Genomic DNA, 22,402 nt, shown 5'->3' with positions numbered 1-22,402 from the left:
CTTGAGCAAAATGATGAAGAAATCCAAAGTTGATCATTCAATGACCCCATAGGTGCACCACTGCTTTTACATTAGGGGCTTGTAGTCCTGTGAGATCCTCCAACGTGTGGAGAGGCCGCCGAGTGTGTACTCAAGGGAATGTGTGACCCGGGGCATTTTTATCGAAAACACGATAGTGAAAACGATAGGGAGTGGTCCAGGAGATGGCCATCACGAAGACCCACTTGCTCGTGGGGAAGGACTATTGACTATCCATGGCGTTACCTCACCAAGAGCTTGGCTGTCACGTGAGCATCCTTGCAAGGGGCTCCAATGAGGATTAGGGGAAGCATGAGCTTCTCGATACCTTTGAAAAAAATCACCATCGTCAACGGAAGTTCGCATCTCTAACTCATTTAAGTTTCCGCATTTACGTTGCTTACCTAGTTTGTGTGCTTACTTTTCTAGTTTATCTTGCTAGGTGTGCTTACCTTTTTTGTGTTAGAAATAGCAACACTTAGCAAAACGTTATTTGCACTTTTAGATAGAATTCATGCATATGTTTTGTTATGTAGAAAATGGAGGCCAAGTTTAGTTTTTAGAGAATCTCGATAGTTCCCAAAATAATAATAGGTAAATCAATGTGTTTTTCAAGTGGCTAAAAAATGTTCGGAGCTCATTTGTTGGGTTCCTTCAGCATTTTCTAAAATATCGCTGCTAAATTATAGAAGATAATTTTGTATCAGGAATTTTGAACGATTTATTATCACCGTAATCATTTTTATACTTTCTCTCTCTTGTATATTTGTATTGAGAACCCTATCCAGCTCTTTATTCTTTCCACGTCCTTCCACCTCTGGATTGGCGAGAGGTGGATCGATAGGCGCGCGATATTTTCGCGTGATTGAATCGTTTTCCCCAAGTGTGGAAAGATTGCGAGTGGGTTTTGGAGAGCAATTTTTTTAGTCTTGCCAAAAATCTAGATTGGGAATGAATTTTGGAAACTCTTGGATATGCTCTTAGAATGCCTAATTCAAACCCCCGTCCCCCACCCTCCCCTTTATATGTTACGGTCCCAACATATAAAACAAGATCTGGCGCGGAGCCGGAGGAGCCTGGGAAAGGTAGCTTCGCTGGCTCCGCCTGTTTCATAGGCAAAAACAGAAGGAGCCGGAGCCCAGTTTGCTAGTGTTAAGTAGCATACAGTAGCGCACAATACACTTGGAGCCAGAGCCGTCCAGGCAGGAGGAGCTCTATCAACAACAACCTAGTTTGTTATGGACTCCGGTGGGCCTCAACCTAGGAGACACCGGCTCGTAGGCCGCACTCAATTTGGTGCGCACTGCCTGGGGTCCCGCTCGTGGTGGAGCGAGCGACCGCAAAACAGAAGCACCATTAAAAACGCAGAAGGTAACGCGCGTGGGGTCGCACTCGTGGTGGAGCGAGCGACCGCACGCGGCCTGGCCTGCGCAACATACATGGGGCCCTCGCGAGCCTGCCGCACGCGGCCTGCGCGCATGCGGCCTGTGTTTTTTTTATTCTTTATAATTTTATTTAGTTTTTGTTTTATGTGAGTTTTTAGTTTTCTTTTCACATTTTATAGTTTTCTTTTATTTTTTTATTTCTTTCCGTTTTCATTGTTTTTTCTTTAGTTTTCATTTTCTATCTATCAATTTCAGTTTAATTTTCTTGTTGTCAATTTTAGTTTTGTTCCAATGTTTCTGTTTTTATTTTTTTTATTGTGTCTTCTTTAGTTTACAGTATGCATTTGCCATTAATAGTTCAATTTTCTGGTTGTTAATTTCAGTTTTATTTTCCGGTTTTAGTTTCAGTTTTTTTTATTTTCATTTTTGTATACTTTAGTTTTTAGTTGTGTCGATTTTCTGGTCGTCAATTTCAGTTTTAGTATCTGGTAATTTCAGTTTCAGTATTATGTTTCTATTTTTTGTTTTTATGTTTCAGTTTTTTATTTTTCATTGTGTCTACTTTAGTTTTCAGTTTGTATTTATCAATTTCAATTCAATTTTCTGGTTTCATTTTCAGTTTGTGGTAGCTACTTCAGTTTTTCTTTCAGGTTCGAATGCCTTCCTAAATCCTTCATATTACCTGTTTTTCAATATTTCCTGCTTCTAAATATTTCATTTTTTGTTTCATTGTTTATTTTAGTTTTGGTTTAATGAGTTATGAGTTCCATTGTTTCATTTTCCCTTTCAGGTTCGAATGCATTCATAAATTCTACATATTAGTTGTATAATAACTTACCCTCATAAGTTGATAGCTTATGCAATGCTTCCTCTAATAATTTGTCTCTCACAGGTGCACCTTGTTTTATTTTGAGCCGCTACTCTTGCTTTTCTAATAAATGTCCCTCCAATTGGCAGCTTATGCAATATTTGTTCTGATAATTTGCCCCTAGGTTGCAGCTTCTCTTGTTTTGTGTCGCTACCCTTGTTTTTTTTAATAAATGCCCCTAGATGATAGCAAGTCATGTTTACTGGCTTTTGTAATGTGTTTATAATAACTTGTCCCTAGTTGGCAGCTTACGCAATGCTTATTTTAATAATTTGCACCTTCAGGTTGCAAACTATCTTGTTTTGGGCCGCTATTCTCCTTAAGGGTTAGTATTTTTATGTAAAATTACATAACAATTTTATTATATTCCCATGGTAACAATCGATGTGCATGCTATGTAACAACTTCAGTATATTTTTCAATAACAACTTTAGTATTACATGGTGGTAACTCATTTGATAAATCTTCTAGAACATATTTGCACATATATTGTTAGTAAAATAAAATTCTTCGAAATATGTGGAATCTAATTTTGTTCGTCTCGTCACGTACAACTGTAGGAATTGAAAACAGAAACACCTTAAGGCCGCATTTAGTTCCGGCCAAAGCTGACGCCGCCGGAAAGGCAGATGCACTGTAGCGCACTGTAGCATTTCGTTTATATTTGGTAATAATTGTCCAAACATTGACTAATTAGGCTCAAAACGTTCGTCTCGCAAAGTACAATTAAACTGTGCAATTAATTTTTGATTTCGTCTACATTTAGTACTTCATGCGTGTACCATAAATTTGATGTGACGGAGAATCTTCTTTTTGCATAGCGCCAAATTTAGGAAATTGGAGGAACTAAACATGGCCTAAAAAATGTTTGATTTTTGGAAAGCGTGCAAGGGAAGGCTGGAGCATCAGCGCATCATCATCATCATCCTGCGCTGGGGCTGGGGCTGGGGCTGCGCGCGGGGCTGGGGTAATCATCGCGTAATCAGCAATTCAAATAAAATAGTCTTGTCCTAACGCTATATGATGACTGCGCAGAGGCTGCGCGCGGGCCTAGGGTCGTGCACTTCCGTTCTACGCGACCCGTGGCGCCATAGCCTTGTCCCTTTAAAAAATAATAAATCCTAAAAGTTCCCATAATAAATCAGAAACATCTTTCATTTAATTTGATAAACTCTAATCATCATCAACGGTCTCCATTGTCCGCGAACACTCCAATTAACTAAGCTAGACTAAGTTTTTGTCATATGACCAACTCAGTTTAACCTAATTAATCCGACGTACCGTCCCTGGAATTGCACCGTGATTTAATTTCGTAGACTAAGAATCAGCAACAGTATCCATTATCCAAGGACCCTTCAATTAACTATGCTAAGCCCAGTTTTGGTCCTGACATTCTCAGATCCCACCGTCCCCAGAATTGTACCATCCGCTCTATCCATAATTTAAAAATCTTATGCCCGGAGAAGGCAACGAAGGTTATCAGAGAACAGGAAGTCCGACTTGGCTTAGTCAAATTTGGTAGTCTAACAACCATTTTTCCCCTGAGTAATACAGAATGCTCCGTTGAGACATGTTGGATATAATATACACACTTGTTATCATCTATTCATCTCTTGGTGTTCGCTACAACATTCAACACACACACACACATAGCAAAAATTAGAAATTCTTAAATCAGAGATGACTCTGTCTGGCTTCTGAAGATGTTAATATTTCGGTCGTGGCAAAGGATTTTGTTGTGGAAGATTGTGCACCGGCTGGTCTATGCGGCTCAAAGTTTAATTTGAGGTAGTCAGACATCATGGCTGATCTTGTCACCTTGTCCACGGAGACTGCTGTCTCCCCGGTCAGCATCTTGACAATGTTGCTCATGTTGGGACGCTGCTTCGCCATCTCTTGAGTACATAGTAGACCAACCTTCAAGAATCGGCATGCCTCCTCAACATCCAAGTCCTCCCCTATATTTATATCTATGATCTCCTCCAGATTTCCTTGCTCATAGGATCTCCACGTCTGCAAGTTCAGTAACACCTAGCTAGCTAATGATATTCATATCACAATAGCAAAGCTATTTTTAGTTCAATTCTACTGCGAAAATCCCTTTACTCTATGGGGTTTTCTACAAATAAACTCAAAATTCTCGAGTAGGATTTTCTCCAAAACTTTAGAGGTGTGCACGAATTTTAAGTTCTTCGAGGAATTTTCTTGAAGTTACTGTTTTCTTCTAGCCTCCATTTAAAAAATAAAATAAAATAAACATGAGACCAAACTAAGAGAGTCTAGGTGGTATTTTATTAAAAAAATGGACACCTAAATTCTGAGTTAAGATGGAGTTAAGGAAGAGTCCAACCTAGATGTTTGGGTGTCATTCCCACCCAATGAACTTTTTTTTGACTTTATCTTCCACGGGCTTCATCTCCATTAGAAGTTGATGGGCCATACTATGAAGCTATGGGAGAGAGTTATCGAGCATCGCTTGAGAGCAATAACACGGGTCTCTATGAACCAATTTGGTTTCATGCCCGGAAGGTCAACCATGGAAGTCATTTTCTTAATAAGACAAGTTATGGAGCGGTATAGGGAGAAGGACCTACACATGGTTTTTATCGACTTGGAGAAGGCTTATGATAAAATACCAAGAAATATTACGTGGTGAGCTTTAGACAAACATAAAGTCCCAACAAAATATGTCGGGCTCATTAAGGACATGTACAACAATGATGTGACTATTGTTCGAACAAGTGATGGAGACACGGATGACTTCCCGATTAGGATATGACTACATCAAGGGTCAGCTTTGAGCCCTTATCTGTTTGCCTTAGTGATGGATGAGGTCACAAGGGACATACAAGGGGACATCCCTTGGTGTATGCTTTTCGCGGACGATGTAGTGCTAGTTGATGAAAGTCGGACAGGAGTGAATCAGAAACTGGAGTTATGACGGGAGACTTTGGAGTCCAAAGGTTTTAGACCCAGTAGAACTAAAACTGAGTATATGAGATGTGACTTCGGCACTACTACTCAGGAGGAGGAAGATATTAGTTTGAAAGGTCAAGTAGTGCCTAGGAATGATACCTTTCGATATTTATGATCAATGCTACAGAGAGACGAGGATATTGATGAAGATGTTAGCCATAGAATCAAAGCAGGGTGGATGAAGTGGCGCCAAACATCTGGTGTCCTATGTGACAAAAGGGTACCACAGAAGCTAAAAGACAAGTTTTATAGGACGGCGATTAGACCTGCTATGTTGTATGGTGCAGAATGTTGGCCTACGAAGAGACGACATGTTCAACAAATAAGTGTCGCGGAAATGCGTATGTTGCGTTGGATTTGCGGTCATACAAGAAGGGATCGAGTTCGGAACGATGATATATGTGATAGATTAGGGGTAGCACCAATTGAAGAAAAGCTTATCCAACACCGGTTGAGATAGTTTGAACATGTCCAACGGAGACCTCTAGAGGCACTGGTGCGTAGTGGAATCTTAAGCCAAGAAGTAACGTGAAGAGAGGCAGAGAAAGAACGAAGTTGACTTGGGTAGAGGCAATAAAAGGAGACTTGAAATGATGGAATATACCCAAAGACTTAGTCTTAGATAGGAGTGCTTGGAAAACAGCTATTCACGTGCCTGAACCTTGATTGCTTCTGCTGGGTTTCAACTCTAGCCTACCCCAACTTATTTAGGACTTAAAGGCTTTGTTGTTGTTGTTGTAGTAGTAGTATCTTCCACGGGCCAAATTCCTGGGTCAGGCCCAATCCCCATGTGGGCCAGCTCATTTAGCTTTGAGGTACAAAGATTTGCAATCTGAACAGGATGTTTATGAATGACAAAATAACTGAGTATATACCACTTCCTCTATTCCAAATTACAAGTCGTTTTGACATTTTTAGATACATGGTTTTTACTAGGTATCTAGTCATAGCTTATAACTAAGCACATAGCAAATCTATGTATCTAGAAAAGCCATAATTAGCATTACTAGAGTAGGCAGTACCATAGTTAAATTCTATATACCTAGCACAGTTCAGAACATGAGAATTTTTTTCTTATACCTGCTAGAATCAATATATGTCGTGTGGAAATCCTTTAACGTTTCAGTGTTTAACTTAAGATTGGAAAGGTACCGAAACCAAGAAATCTCAGGGTACTAAGTATGACAAAGCTTACCGTATCAACCAGATATTGGTCTTCCTGGTCCAATCTAATATTGAGATTACATCTGCCACTAACAATCTCCAATAGCACAACGCCAAAACTATAGACATCCGACTTCCTTGTCGCTTGTCCCCTGATCGCATATTCAGGAGCCAAATATCCTCTAGCAAGAACAAAGAACCGGGATAAGAACTAAACATATACTCTTTGCAAGAAACTCCAAACTCCAGAACAAGATTATGCTTACAGTGTTCTTGCAGCTTGAGTACCAATATGAATAGGATGTATGATCTTAGCCAACCCAAAATCAGAAATTTTTGGGGTGAGATCCTTGTCAAGAAGAATATTGCTTGCCTTTATGTCCCAGTGGACTATGTGGGGACGGATTCCTTCGTGAAGGTATTCAAGCCCACGAGCAACGCCTAACGCAATTTTAACGCGAGCTCTCCAATTGAATTTGATGCTGCTAGGCCTTGATCCTGCAATACCATGCGAGTATTAAAAGTATGCTACGGGCCACATATATTGATATTAAAAGGATGGCTTGATAATGGGAAGACATAAAGTAGAAAAGCATGCACCTAACAGTGTATCTGCAAGGCTGCCGTTCTCAATATAATTGTATACGAGTACAACGAACATATGAGACCCTGCTTGAGCACAGTATCCAACTAAGGTCATTAGGTTTTCATGCCTAATATCAGCAATCGCTCTAAGTTCATGTAGAAACTCTTGGATACCCAGTCTAGTTGCATCAGCTTTAAGAACCTTTACTGCGACATGTATTCCATTTTCAAGCTTTCCCTGATCAAATAGAACAAATTTTAAGCAAGAGAGTTCAGTATATGTGAGTATCATGTGCATGTGCTCCCACAGGGTTAGGCACTCATTTGGCTCCTGTCACGAGGGAACATCTCCAGAAAAGGTCAAAATATTCCATCTGAATTTATGATGTGGCTATAATGCGCATGTACTTGTAAGTTTAAATCCAAACTCAATCTGAACATCAAATAATATGAAAAAAGTGAAACCAGCATGAAACAGTAATGAATGACCCCTTACTCTTATTATCCAGAATCCATTACTATAAACATGTTGATTTCGCTTTTTTGTTACTCAATGTGCAGATCAAGGTTCAGTTTTTAAACTTCACAGAGAGGTTGATGCTTATCATATGGCAAATTATAAAAGTTCAGAGGGAATTTTCAAGCTCTTCTCGAGGTGCTTGGGTACAATGGGAGCACCTAACCTGGTGGGGGCACATGATTTTTTTTTTTTTTTTTGAGGAAAAGATCTGACAAGATTACAACTGTTGAAGTGATCAACAATGCAAATTACCATATATATGGTACTGAAACGGCCTTCACTGATCTTATTTGCCGCACTAAAGTTATTTGTAGCTTTTTTCATCTCACTGTAGGAAAAAACTTTCACCTTGTTTCCTCCTGGGATAACCAGAAAACAAATGCAAGTGTTACAAGAGGAGCACTTTACACAGAGAAGAAGATTATGCCACTGAGATAATGCTCACCTTCACCTTCAGTATTTTGTTCCAAGCCTTTGTTAGACATAAAACAACTAGACATTTTTGAAAATCGAATAGTGGAAGACCCAAAAAACGGGACTCCTGAAAAATAAAAAGAGGAGCATCAATAGAGTGTTTATTCAGATAGGTCACCAACATGTAATTAGTCAGACTGAATGTAACAGCCTCATATTTACAGTCATACCCATTATTGTGTAACACACGCACACACACACATGCTCTGTGGGTAGAATATAGGCTATCATGCGTAAGCCCAACAATGATATAAATGATGAATTATAAAAATGCAGTGACACTGTTATGGCAAGTGGAGCCGGCCTAGGGGCCCACGCGGTACTGTACCACGCGTGAACAGTCATCTCTATAAAAGAGAGAACCCGGTATTGATTGTAACCAAGCAAGGAGAACCTAAGAAGTAGTCTACGAACGAAAGGGTTCTTCCTGCGACCCCAGTCAATCCATATCATATTGGTATCAGAGACCACTGCCGAGGCATCGACATCCATGGCCGGCCTCAACATCGATCTTGTGGCGATGGACGCCAAGCTCGACTGCATCCTTGCGCAACTCTCCACCATGAACAAGCGGTTGAATTCACATGACGAGCGCATTGCGCGCTTGGAGAAATTCCAGCAAGAGAAGACAGGGGGGCAGCAGCGACGCCCGCCGCCGCCACGGTCACCTTCAGCCGCCCCCTCGTCCCCGTGAAGGCCTTGGAGGGCGACATGGCTGTCGACGCTCAGGCCAACGCAAACGTCAACCAGGTAGCCACTCCGGCGGGTGGTGCTGTCCAACGCTATGTGTTAGAACAACTCCAAGAGTCCTCCAACAGCTTTTTTAGTTAGAACAACTCCAAGAGTCCTCCAACAGCTTTTTTAGTTAGAACAACTCCAAGAGTCTCTTTATACCTTTCATAATGGATAGGAATAAATATTTTGGTGACAAAAAAAAAACCTCCAATATCTTCTTTAATTATATCACTAAATATAGTCATCCTCTATTCCGGATTTCTTGGTAGATCTCTAGAGTGCGTATAAGATATAGAGAAGCTTTTGGAGGGTGGAAAGATATAGAGAGCGATTTTTATTTAAAAGGCTCTCCAAATGATGATTTAGAGAGCGAGTTTAAGAAAGACTCATGGAGATGCTCTTAGATCTCTAAATATAGTCATCCTCTTTTCCTAATTTCTGTCTAGCCAAAGATAGAGAGCAGGGCTAGATCTCTAGAGTGCACACAATGTATAGAGAAGCTTTTGCAGGGTGAAAAAATATGGAGAGCTATTTTTATTCAAATGGCTGTCTATATGATGATTTAAAGAGTGAGTTTAAGAAAGACTCTTGGAGATGCTCTTAGCCAGCTATAATTTAACAAGAATTAGCACTAGTGCATCCAAACAGAGGCTAAGAGCAACTCCAAGAGACTCTTTATATTCTTCCGTATTGATAGGAATAGAGATTTTGATGGAAAAGAAGTCCTCCAACAACTTTTGCAGTTAGATCTCCAAATATTTTCATCCAATATTCCAAGTTTCTCACTAGCCAAAGATAGAGAGTAGGGATGGCTCACCAAAGTGTGCACAAGCTACAGAGAAGCTGTTGGAGGCTGAAAAGATATAGAGAGCGATTTTATTCAAATAGCTCTCCAAATAATGATTTAGAAAGTGAGTTTAAGAAAGACTATTGAGATGCTCTAATAGGCAGGCTAATTTTTTGCTAAGCCTCTTAACTAGTTGTTAACCAACTAGCTGACCATCCTCAGCTAATTTGGACTAATTTTTAGCCCCAGCTGATCCAAACAGGCCTTTAATCTCTCTCATTTGCCCCTCTTACAAAATGACAAATCATTTGTCACTAACTCCCTCGTAATGGCAACAGGTTTGGAACTGTTGGAGGGAGGATTTAGCTGCCTCTTAGATTAAGGGCTTGAGTAGAGTCTGTTGGACATGGTTTTTCTGTCCACTCCTCAGATATAGGGGGGGTGGGTTTAGGGGCCTGCTGGAGATGCAATTATTAATACTCATTTAGAAAATATAGAAATCAGAATGTGAGTGTATATATCAATGATGAAGTATGTTTTCGTACCAGTACGGGCAGTGCGATGCTTAGGAACATTACCACCACTTGTAGGTGCAGATGAATCCCCAATGACTTTCTGAAAAAAGTTATGTTAGAAATCTGAGTATTTTATTTTAGTTCAAGGGAATCATAATAGAAAAAACACGTTGCATCTTTTTATTTTGAAATCCAAGTAGACACATATACTTAGGTAGAATTACCTCGGTGGAACATTCAGAGTTCCCAGCTTGTTGCCATTGTTGATTTGCCATTGCCTCCCCAGTTTGGTCATGTACAGACACATTCATCTCGTTGGTGATCTCTACTTCATCATGATTAGGACAGACTTGGTTGTCGTTAATTAAGCGTTGAATATGTTGCTCACAGGATTGTAGACATTCAGGATGTAGTTTAGGGAAGTTTACAGTCCACCCAGGCATGGCATAGACCTTGCGACATCTGTCCACATTAAGATTTTCCAGATTATTATTTGGTAGCATTCCAAGGTCCATGTGAAGATTCACACACCCTGAAAGGTCTAGCATCCGTAAGAATGCAATGTCACTGAATGATTGAGGGAGATTCTGAATTCTGCTGCACCCTGAAAGTACAAGGACCTCCAAATGAGCAAGCCTTCCGAGAGATGCAGGCATTTCTTCCAGCTCACAGCAATATGATACATTCAAGAACCGAAGAAAACAAAGCTCACCAAATGATTCTGGTAGCTTCTTGAGTCTGGTGCATTTCGACAGGATTAGATCCTCTAAATTTCTTAGCCTGACGAAGGATTCCGGCAATGTTTGAAGTTCTGTGCAACTTGATATATCCAAAAACCGAAGTTCTTGAAACCCACTGATTGATTCAAGTAGCTGGCAAGCTGCAGGACAGCGTGACAGGTTAAGATGCTGCAAACTCTTAATATCATCAAGCTTTGAGGGCAAGTGATGGAGTTCTCGACATTCTTGTAGGTTAAGATACGTTAGCTTCTTAAATGTTCCAACAAAATCAGGTAGCACCTGAATACATGTCCCTGAGAGATCCAGTGCTTCAAGGTTTTGTAGAAAACTCATTTGATCAGGTAGTGATTGAATAGCCGAGCTAGAAATATCAATGTACCTCAGATGGGTTAACTGGCAAATAGAACTAGGTAACTCCAGAAATGAGCATCTACTAAGGTCCAACACACGTAGATGCTTTAAAGCAGAGAATATTTTCTCAATAAGCTTTGCTCCACCGCAGTCCTTCAAACATATCGCCCTTACACTTGTGAGGAAACCTCTGCTAACTTTGGATTTGTCACTGCATCTAGTCAATAGTGCATATCGGGAAAAACGATTCCCTGGGCTGTCATTACGTGTCCTTCCACCATCCAGAATAAATAGATCTTGACTGGTAACGTATCTGGCAAACTCATGTACTAAATTGTGCATATTGAGGACTTTTGAGGCACTAGCCTGATTAATTCCAATATCCTGACAAAGGTAAAGCTTAATCATATATATGGAAGAAATTTACTACTAGTAAAAGCAACCATTGTACTCAGGGCCAGTGGAAGATCTAGAAATGTCAAGTGGGGATGCAAACTACAAGGCACAAATTACAAATAAGTCATTATCTTGTATAGTAGTCAATACTGTATATACATATTTCCTTATATGGTAAGTCTAACACAGGTAACATCAAAATTGAAATTGCAATACAAGCAAGCTCAAACAATTGGTACTAAGTCTAGTTCCAGAAGTCTCAAAATCCCAAATCATTCAAAAGAAAATGAAGCAACCGTACTAAGGAAAAAAAGGCTGGCTGCAAGGAGAGCATCAACTGCGCCATCATCCACACAGACACTGCCGAAAGCATGAAGAGCTAGTAACGAGGTGAGAGATGCCAATGCATCTGTGTGACCTGGTGATCCATTTGCCCTTTTGCAGACCCAACTCAAATTCTAGCTACAGCATCTGATTGCCATTTACCAGCAAAGCCAACACCACCACCAACCAACGAGTTGAGCCTACTGCTGCTGCTAGCTGCCTATAAAGAGGATTGCTCATCTTGGTCAAGTTCCTGCCAGATGGTGGCTTTAAGACTGTTATTACATATGTGTCGAATATTTTGTACGAGTTCGGTTACGTTAGGATTTGAGTTGTATTTGGCAGTTTAGGGTAGAGTTAGGGTCGGATTGTGTAACTCGGCCTCCTTACAAATATAAGAGGGCTCCTGTTGTAACTTGTAACCATGACGACATAGCAACAAGCTCGTAGGAGGGTGGACCCGAACTTGGCGGCGCCAGCTCGTGGGTATAGCGAGCTGGACCAGATCTGCTGCTCATGGTCAGAAAAACGGGAAAATCTCAAGGGTCACATGGTGACGGAGGAGCCCATTAACGTCTCGGAGGGTCACATAGGTTGTGTGTGTCATGGAGCATTATTGGACTCAAGGCCTGATTGTGTGATGTGAAGAGTTGGGCCCAATGTGTGACAAGGGAGATTGTTAGTTTTAGTTCAACATCCAAAATTGGTGGTGCGGGAGCACCACATATAAGCCGGGGACAACCCTCACCTATCAGCCTAGTCTTTTGGGTTAAGTTAGGCTTAGGGGCTTGGTATATTGTTGGCTCTGGTGGACCTAGGCCTAGGGCAGCTCATGGCTATAGCGAGGTAGGCCGGATCCGGTGCACACTCTAATAAGAACAAGCTTTACAATTCTAAAAGTCCCTTTGGCTTGGCACCTATGGCTCTGTTTGACTCCTAACTCCAAAGATGCCTCGAGACTTGTCTTGATGCCTATCGCTCATAACTCCATAACCTCCAAGCATGCATCGAGTGAGGTAAAGAAAGGCACTCAAGCTCTTTTCTCGAGGTTCGGTTGCTTGCCAGCAAAATAAGCACTACACAAGTGATAGAATGAATGAAATGCAAGTGTAGAGCTTATACCAAACCGGGCAAGAAAGATGACAATCAATTTTTCTCCCGAGGTTCAGTTGCTTACCGCAACTTATTCCCCGTTGTGGTGAGTCTTATGGTGAATGATTCGCGCACTAACTAGCATCACACGCTACACCCACAACTTGGGTGTAGCAAGAATCAATCTTACAAGTACTCCTTCTAGCCACGCGCAATTTACTAGAGTATCCCCTTTGCTCTCCGTGAGGCAGGATCAAGAACATCTTCGCAATCAACTTGATTGGGGGTGGAAACAATCACCAATTCCACTCACCAATCATCTAAACTCCAACCGTCTAGGTGGCGGTAACCACCAATAGTAACAAGAACGCCCAAACTTCACAATCACTAGTGCCACCAAGGATGCAATTCACAAACGCAATGCACTAGTGGAATCGATCTCTCTCAAAGTGTTTAGCAAGAGCACAAGAGCAAGAGAGAGTTGGAAGACTTTTCTCAGCTTATAAGGGATGAGCAAGGTTAAACAAGTGGCCAAGAGAACTCACAATCCCGAGGCTCCAACTATATATATAGGGCCCAAAAGAATAGAGTCGTTACCCCTTCATACCTCTTCAGCCGAGACGTGGCAGTCCCACCGCCAGGCACCCAACGGTCGACTGATAGCGCTACAACGGCTAGTTTCAAACCCTAGCATATAATCCGATGCTAATTAAGATTAGTCCGATGCTTAGGATTCGATAGTCAGCAGAGAGGTCCAAAATCTCACTTTGTACCATCGGATTAGTCCGATGATTAGCATCAGATTAAGCTTCAATCCGATGCACGGTCTGTTGCATTCGGCTGGTGCTAACAGTCCCACTGCGGGGACAACCGGTCCCACCGCCAGGATGGGTCAACGTGGTCAGCTGGTGAACATTGTCTATGTTTAATCCGATGCTCTACGCGTGCCAATCCGATGCCGATTTGAAAACTCCCGCACGAGCTACAGCTGCGTGGGCACCTTTGGCGGTCCCATCGCCAGGAGGGGCGATCCCACCGCCTGTCAGCTAGCTCCTCTACTCACGTTATCACATGCAGCGTTTACTCCGATGTGAACAGGGATAGTCCGGTGCTCCCAGTCCGATGGGTACCAAAATAGCCCATCAACTCCATTTTTCAAAGCCTTTCAAATGTGCTCAACTCCAACAAGTGTTCCAACAAAGGTTAGCATTTTTCAAGCATTTTGAAAAAAAATTCACTTGCACCTCACGACGTCACTAAGTGTTATGCATATGCAAATGAAGTCGCACCTAGTGGCACTAGACAGCCTGTGTCAACTTGAGAGCTCCCCTCTTAATAGTATAGTTATCTATCCTAAGCCCGATCACGCACTCTATTGCGTCTTGACCGGCAGAACAAAACATCCTAGCTTATACCTTTGCCTTCAATCCATAGGGTTTTGTTTTCCTCTTTTTTCTTTTCCAAATGATCAACACTTGATCAACTTGTGGCCACCTCTCATCTCCTCCATGAGTGCCATCTTGCTCAACCTTGATGTGGACATAACCTATCTCAACCACAACACTTAGGATAGAGGCTAGTCCGCTAGTTGCCACTCAATTATCAAAACCAAACATAGGCTTTTCACAAGCGCCGGCGGTGGGATCTGGCTGGCCTCATTGCCGCCTTGAACAAGATGACCCTCAAGGGCGGCCAACCCTGGGGTCCTCCACAATGACGCGACCGCCCACATGTCTTCCCCGGATGGTATATTGCTCATTCATCTACCTCCTTCGACTTCCTTCATCACAGTAGGCTTGGTAGCACCATCCCAATATCCTGTCATGGCACTTCTACATTGTCAGCAGCTGACATGTCCTTCCACCTTAGCAATGTCCTTGTTGTTGTTGAACTCGTTTGTAACTTGCTTTCTACTCATCAGCCCACATGTGATAATCATTGTTCTGTTGAGTTTGACGCTTTGGGGTTTTTTGTTAAGGACCTTCCAACGGGACACGTGATTCTTCGCTCAATAGTAGCGGGGATCTCTACACCATACCTTCGACACCACCCTACAGCTGTACTCTTGCCACTTCATCCTCCCTGTGGCACCACCACCTCGGTCATCGTGGTTCCTCCACCCTCACGACACTCCAGTAAATGTCGACCATCTCTTGCAATAAACACCTCCACTTCTGTTACTTCAGCGCCTTTTGATTTGCTGCATTATGATGTATGGACATCGCCTGTTCTTAGTACATGAGGATTTAAATATTATTTGTTGGTTGATGATTACACCCACTTTTGTTGGTCATTTCCCCTGCACCACAAATCTGATGTGCATCATCCATTGATAGGAACCGAGGTTCCTCCCCTGACCGAGCGTAGGTTGTAGCGGTGGGTGATCGGGGGTCGAGACTTAAACCGCGATGGACCACGGCGGGGCGCCGTGATCTCGCGGGTGGAGACTGGCGGCGTGCGTGAGGCAAGAGGAGAGGCGATTAGGGCACAGGATAATCTCCCAGCTCCCTAAAGGAAGCCGGAAACAATAATATGTTTCTGCTTAATTTCCTCAATAGAGTTTACAGGTATTTATATGTCTCTGAATAATAATAGAAAATAACTCTAATATTATGTAAAATATGATAAATATGGGCCTTGAGCCCCCTAACCCGCCGGCATCCTCTAGCCACTGCTAGGCCTTCGCCTGGAGTACTGGATGCCGGTCATAACATCTCTCCCCGCCTTCTCAAACAGCTCGTCCTCGAGCTGGAAGTCGGGGTAGAAGGAGCGGAACTCGTCGACGGACTCCCATGTCACATCCTCTTCTGGAAAACCATGCCACTGGATAAGCACCTGCCAGGTGTCACGGCGCCGCTGGACACGTAGCGCCTTAGCCGGGGCAGGAGTGTAACGGCCGTCGAAGGTCGACGCAAGGCTGGCCGGCGTTGCTGGAGGGTCACCGCGGTGGCGCTTGAGCAATCCCACGTGGAAGACATCATGAAGACGGGCACCCTCGGGCAGCTGTAGACGATATGCCACCGCTCCAAGACGCTCCAAGACGCGGAACGGCCCGGCATAGCGAGGACCGAGTTTGCCCTTGGCCCCTGGAGAGAGTGACTGGGCCGTGCGGTTGAGCAGCCGCAGCCACACCCAGTCGCCCACCTGGAACTCGACGTCGCGGTGGCCGGCATCATAATATTTTTTGGACAGCTGCTGAGCCTGCAAAAGACGTTGGCGCACCTCGGCGAGGATCTCATCACGGGACCGAAGAAGCGCATCCGCAGCCTCGGTCCGAGCTGTACCCGGCGAATAGGGCAGCAGCGGCGGAGGAAGGCGACCGTAGACGACCTCAAACGGTGTGGCGCGAAGAGCCGTGTGGAAGGAGGTGTTGTAGCAGTACTCCGCCCACGACAGCCAATCCACCCAAGCGCGGGGGCGATCCCCCGTCACACAACGGAGGTACATGGCGATGACCTTGTTCACCACTTCGGACTGGCCATCCGTTTGCGGATGGAAAGCTGTGCTCATGCGCAACTGGACGCCCACCATCTTGAAGATGTCTCGCCAAACGTGCCCGGTGAACACGGGGTCCCGGTCGCTGACGATGGACAGCGAAAACCCGTGAAGGCGAACGATGGCGAGGGCGATGGCGAGCTGATTGTCCACCATCAGAGCTGGCGGGTGAGCTTCCTCGCCGGTCAGCTCGCCCAACAGCAGGGGCAGCCAGACAGCCTGGCACGCCGCCGTGGCCGCTGCGACATACTTCGCTTCACATGTCGACAACACCACAATCTTTTGTTTCAGCGACTGCCAAGCAATGGGGGCTGCTCCAAGGAAGACGAGCACACCGGAGGTGCTCCGTCGACCATCAATGTCGCCCGACATGTCTGCATCGCTGAAGACAGTGAGCTCCGGCTCACCTTCCTCGGTCTTGGGGGGTGCCTCGCTGAAGACTGTGAGCCTCAGCCCACCTTTGCCGCCGCGCTTGGGGAAGATGATCGCTTGATCAAGCGACCTCTTGACGTAGCGCAGCAGCCTCTTCACTGCCGTCCAGTGGTCTTCACGCGGGTCCTCCATGAAACGGTTGACGTACCCAACCGCGAACGCAATGTCCGGACGGGTATGAGTGAGGTAGCGCAGCCCGCCAACGATGCTCCGGTAGCGCGTCGCGTCCACCTTCGCAGCAGTGCTGTGCTTGCTTAGCTTCAGCCGCTCCTCCATCGGAGTCGCGCACGGCTTGCACTCCGCCATGCCGCCGCGCTCTAGCAGCTTCTCCGCATAGGCTCGCTGGCCCAGGGAGATGCTCTCCTTCCCTTGCTTCACCTAGATGCCGAGGTAGTAGGAGAGCGCGTCAAGATCACTCATCTTGAACCGAGCTGCCATCTCGTGCTTGAACTGATCGATGTCCTCCGCACGTGCACCGGTGACAATCAAGTCATCCACGTACACGCCGACGACGAGCTCCTCCTTCCCCGTCGCCGCGTGTAGAGCGCGTGCTCTGTGGCATAGCGGGTGAACTCAGGCTCGCCCAAAGTGGCGTCGAGCTTGGCGTTCCACGCCCGAGGGGCCTGCCGCAGCCCGTAGAGCGCCTTGCGTAGCTTGAACACCTTGTGCTCAGCGCCCTTGACGGCGAAGCACGGAGCTTGCTTGACGAAGACCGTCTCCGCGAGCTCGCCGTTGAGGAACACAAACTTGACGTCAAGGTGGTGGACGCGCCAATCCTTCGCTGCTGCCATGGCCAACAGCAAGCGAACGGACTCCATTCGCGCCACCGGAGCAAAGACTTCCTCGAAGTCAATGCCCTCACGCTGCATGAAGCCGCGGGCAACAAGCCGAGCCTTGTACTTGACAATGGTGCCGCGCTCATCCTGCTTCACCTTGTAGACCCACTTCAGCCCAATTGGTCTGCAGCCCACCGGTGGCTCAACCAACTCCCAAGTCTGGTTGTCCTCGATGGCCTTCATCTCTTCCAACATCGCCCGGCGCCAATTGGCATCGCGTTCAGCCACTGCAAACGTTGGTGGCTCCTCTGCACTAACAAGGAGCAGCTCTGGGTCGTCGAGAAAACAACTGGCCAACCTAGGAGCTCCCCCTTCGCCGACGATGTTGTCCACCCACCTGAACCGGACCTCCTCGCCGTCGTGGAAGGCGTCCACGTACTCGTCGATGTTAGTGGGTGGAGAGGCGAACTCCAGTGGAGGTGTCCCCTGTCCTGCCGTCGCAGAGGACTGTGGTGGAGGTGAGTGCGCCGCTGCTGGTGGAGACTGCTCGCCCGCGCCCACCATGGCCGGACTTGGCTGCTCCTCCTCGGCCGCCACTGCTGCTAGCCCGTGCACAATCTACTCTCCAGCACCAGCAACCTGCTCTCCAGCATCTCCTCCTTGGATCACCAAGTGCTCGATGGCAAATGTGCCGTTGACTGTCATCAGCTCTAGCAGAAGCCAGCCAAGGCTTTCGCCCAGCACCACTCACTCACCCCCGCACAAAGGGCAGCAACACCATCCCACAGCAGCAGCTACTTCCATCAGCACTGCAACGTACAGTGCAGCCAATGGCCAACACACGCATCCAATGGTGTCGCACCCTGCAAGCCCCTAGCACCGCACATAGGAGGGAAGTCACCGCTCATCGCCACCTGCCGCAACACCAACCCCAAGTAGGGAGGTGCAGCGACCAGAGGCAAGCACACGAAAAGGCAAGTAAGACCGTGTCAAACCGGAACCGCCGTCGTGCCCCAAATTTCCATGGACGTCAGCAGCACGTCCCTCCACAGCCACGCCTGACAATGCCGCCACCGCAGCACACCCAGTGCTCGGATTGTGAAATAGGCTAGTACATCATTTCTCACTCCTCACTTTTTTTGTTTGGTTCGTGGAATTGAATGTGTTGATCCATCACCATCTTATTTCTCATAAGTTAATATTAGTGCAAGCATGAGAAATGGAGTCATTCACTCATTCCATGAAATTTTACGGGATAAACTCATGATGGATGAGGTGGTTTCACAAACAAACACCCCATTAGTGATCTACGCTTTTGGTCATGTCATTACTCTTGAAAAAAATTTGTCCATCCAAAGTTCAATAGAAGTATCACAGAGAAGTCATATGTATTTTATTAATATCAACGGCTCGTCCAAATTTGTTCAAGAACAGCATGGTACCAATCACAGTATGTGTATCCCTACGAATAATCTGTGCAAGATAATAGTATATCTTATTTGATTATCAGCTAAGCCCTACCTAATTAATCCAACCCATTAGGCTGAAACTAGTGGTTGCAATTAGGTGCTGATGCTAGTCAAATACTGAGCATAAGAAAAGGTCCTTTACATATTGAACAGTAAAGCTAAACAAATTCTAACAATGAATTAGTTACTTACTATGGATTTATCAGGTGCTTCAAGGAAGAACACAGAAAGCAGTTCCTGGATATACTTCCTCCCCTGAGCATAAACAGGCAATGATCCATGTGTTGATCCAAGGATGCCAAGTGCAGCCCACTGTGTAATCACATTTTCCATACGAATATCAGACCCTTTAGGAAACATCGATAAATAGCTGAGGCACGATTTCAATGCCGATGGCATTTTGTAATATATCCGTTTGACTGATGAGAACATGTTGATATGCAATGGAAACTGTTTCTCCAATTTCCACAGCTCTTCATTTTTGCAATCCCAATTCCATGTGTTCGTGCCTTTATCATGCATGAATGCACCAAGAGAATGAATAACTCCCGGTATACCTTCACACCTGTTCACAATCTGCTTCCCAATTCGTGTGAGGTATGAGTTATCTCCACCACCAAATACCCTTTGAGAAAATATTGTCCAACAATTTTCTTCAGATAAAGGGCCTAATTTGTAGGGATGAACAGTATTCATCAGATTTGCAACATTTTCACTACAAGTAGTCACTATAATCTTGGTATTCTGTGTGCTCTGCAGCATTCTCTTGAGATGAAGTAATTGCCCTTCATCTATGCTCCATAGGCCATCCAACACAATCAGACATCTTTTGTCATTAAGTACTTCTCGAAGACAATTCATTAGTATCTGAGGATTATACTCACCCTCATTATTAACTTGTGAGGTGCCTTCCTCTGTTCTGTTAACTTTTGAGATTATAGCACTAGCAATACTATTAAAATCATAACTCATGTTCAGATTGATCCATACACGAAGGTCAAAATTATATCGTTCATCTTGGTCACTGAAAATGAGCTGAGCAAGAGCTGTTTTCCCCAATCCCCCAAGACCAACTATAGGAATAATGGAAATTTTTTGTTCACTGTTACTCAAGAGCAAGACTCTTACATTTTCCTTATCCTTATTTCTTCCAATGATTGCATTTTCATCAAACACATTGTGATCACAAGATTGATCTGCATCTGCTCTGTGGTGCAGTAAGCTGAATATGGAGTCTTCTGATGCATGATCCAAACTTTTTCTGATCTCCTTCATTTTATTCATCATACGACGATGCAGAACTGAGTGGTTAGATGAGAAGGAAAATACTACCTGAAATTTGACCATCAAATGATCATTAAGTAGCTCGTGGTTTCAAAATCTCCTTAGGTATTGTGGTAGCTGCTAACGCTTTATCAAAAACATTAACATTTAACATCGTATAATCGAAATTGCAATTCAAGCTAACAGTTTTCTGATAACAAACAAGTTACTCCCTACAGTTCTATAGTTCATTTTGGAAAAAAAGGTTCAGGTCAAACTTTTAGAACTTTAACTACCAAAAGTTATAAAATATTCAGTTTGAAGAAACTATGACCGCAAGAATAGATTTGTCTTAAAAAAAATTCTAATAAAATGGTATATTTGTTGATTTTTTTTCTTATATATAAATAGATGGGAAGGTCAAAAAAATCTATCCAACAAGGATTCTTTAAAAAATCAATAAACATAGAGGTGAAGGTGGCCTAATTATTGAATACACACGATTGAGTTGGCAAAATAGTAGCTTTAGATTTAATATTTCCAGACAAAATAACATGTAGACAGTCACTGAAGAGCGAAAAAAGCTCTGATAATCATGGATATTTCTTGAGATCGAAATTAAGGCCACCAAATATGTGCCTAAAATCCCCATACTACGCACCTGTGACCAGAGATCTGAAGCCTCAGCTAACTTCCAACCCATGCTGCTCCTTTGCGCCCTGAAGCCGCCATTTTCAAGCTCGTCAAGAATATCTTCCACATCGTAGATATTGTGTTTGATCTTGCTCAAGCAGGGCTCTCTGCTCCCGTCAAATGGTTGTTTCTCCACACTAGTCAGGATGCCTTGCAATCTGTAGAGAGCTCTTGTCATACGCGATAGATCTGTCAGTATGCTGGAGGGAAGCCTGATTCGTTGGCCGTCGGAGGCAAGCCTCCTTTGGAGTCGATCTATGTCAGCGCTAGCAGTGGCCATGGCTGGATTGTCTTCAGCGTCCACAGAACGGGGCTGGAATTGTGGCGCTGGGGGGGGCGCAATCTTCGGGGGCAGAACACCGCGGGTGTCATGGTTGCTGCTCCGGGGGTATATTCCTTCGAGTAAAATACAGCACAGATCCATTACGTTTTAAGACGGCGTCACTTAGGCCCATTAACTTTAAAATTATATTTTTTTTCATAACCATTTACATAGTTCGTCCATATCCCTTTATTTGATCTTTGGATCTGACGTGGCATGTATAGTCATCAGCTTTGAGACTGGCGAGCGAGCGCGTGTTCGCAGGCTCGTTGCACGTACGGCTCGTAGGCCAACGCGGAGCAGGCAAGTCCGTACGGATGCTGGTCGTGGCGAGCCCCAAGGACATGGTCACGTGGAGTTCGGGACCATATTGATGTACGACCGCCTGAAAGCTCTAGTTTGGTTTTGGTAAATTGATGAAACTCTAAGTGTTAATCTAGTTTATCAAATGATCATGAGATAGGTATCATACTCTAAGTGTTGAAGCAAATGAAGATCATAACATGATGATGGTGATGCCATGATGATGATCAAGTGCTTGGACTTGAAATAAAGAAAGAGAACAACAAAAAACTCAAGGCAAAGATATAAATGGTAGGAGCTATTTTGTTTTGGTGATCGAGACACTTAGTGAGTGTGATCACATTTAGGTTCGATAGCCGTACTATTAAGAGGGGTGAAACTTATATCGAAATACGGTTATCAAAGTGCCACTAAATGCTCTAACTCATTGCATATGTATTTAGGATCTAGTGGAGTGCTAACACCTTTGAAAAATGTTTGTGAAAATATGCTAACACATGTGCACAAGATGACACACTTGGTGGTTGGCACATTTGAGCAAGGGTTAGGAACTTCACTAGCGGAGTGTCCGCCCGTATAGTGCGGACAGTCCGACAGTGCCACCGGTGCCCTAGACAGAAAAGACGGAGTTCACTATAAGTGACCGGACGCTGGTCTCGGTAGGACCGGCGCGTCCGATCAAGTGGAGCATGAAGACGTTGGCGTCGGTGTCTGACCGG

General features: G+C 44.4%; 1 protein-coding gene across 2 annotated transcripts; it reads right to left on the bottom strand.

The window, feature by feature from the left end:
* Positions 1-3,785: 3,785 nt before the first annotated feature.
* Positions 3,786-21,439, bottom strand: LOC136541858 (probable LRR receptor-like serine/threonine-protein kinase At1g07650). 2 transcript variants are annotated; one of them, XM_066534019.1, is made up of 11 exons: positions 21,027-21,439; positions 19,295-20,434; positions 10,252-11,502; positions 10,058-10,127; positions 7,962-8,057; positions 7,769-7,875; positions 7,171-7,234; positions 7,012-7,080; positions 6,678-6,909; positions 6,443-6,593; positions 3,786-4,284 (listed from the first exon to the last, which is right to left on the bottom strand). In XM_066534019.1, the coding sequence occupies exons 1-11, from the start codon at positions 21,336-21,338 to the stop codon at positions 3,946-3,948; spliced, it is 3,831 nt and encodes a 1,276-aa protein (XP_066390116.1). In that variant the 5' UTR covers positions 21,339-21,439; the 3' UTR covers positions 3,786-3,945. The 2 variants fall into 2 exon arrangements, with proteins under 2 accessions (XP_066390116.1, XP_066390115.1); XM_066534018.1 differs by having other exon boundaries at positions 7,012-7,234.
* Between the last annotated feature and the right edge of the window lie 963 nt (positions 21,440-22,402).

Source organism: Miscanthus floridulus, chromosome 3, assembly GCF_019320115.1.
Source record: "Miscanthus floridulus cultivar M001 chromosome 3, ASM1932011v1, whole genome shotgun sequence".
In the NCBI taxonomy this organism is placed as follows: Eukaryota; Viridiplantae; Streptophyta; class Magnoliopsida; order Poales; family Poaceae; genus Miscanthus; species Miscanthus floridulus.
Note: the sequence above shows the minus strand (reverse complement) of the source record. Positions and strands in the feature narration are given on the sequence as shown.

Coding starts and splice junctions, on each gene's coding strand:
- LOC136541858 (XM_066534018.1), bottom strand. CDS start 21,338: ATGGCCACTGCTAGCGCTGACATAGATCGACTCCAAAGGAGGCTTGCC. Junction 11,503..19,294: donor AAGCACCTGATAAATCCATA/GTAAGTAACTAA, acceptor TACCTTTGTCAG/GATATTGGAATTAATCAGGC. Junction 7,235..7,768: donor GTTTCAGTACCATATATATG/GTAATTTGCATT, acceptor CTATTTGATCAG/GGAAAGCTTGAAAATGGAAT.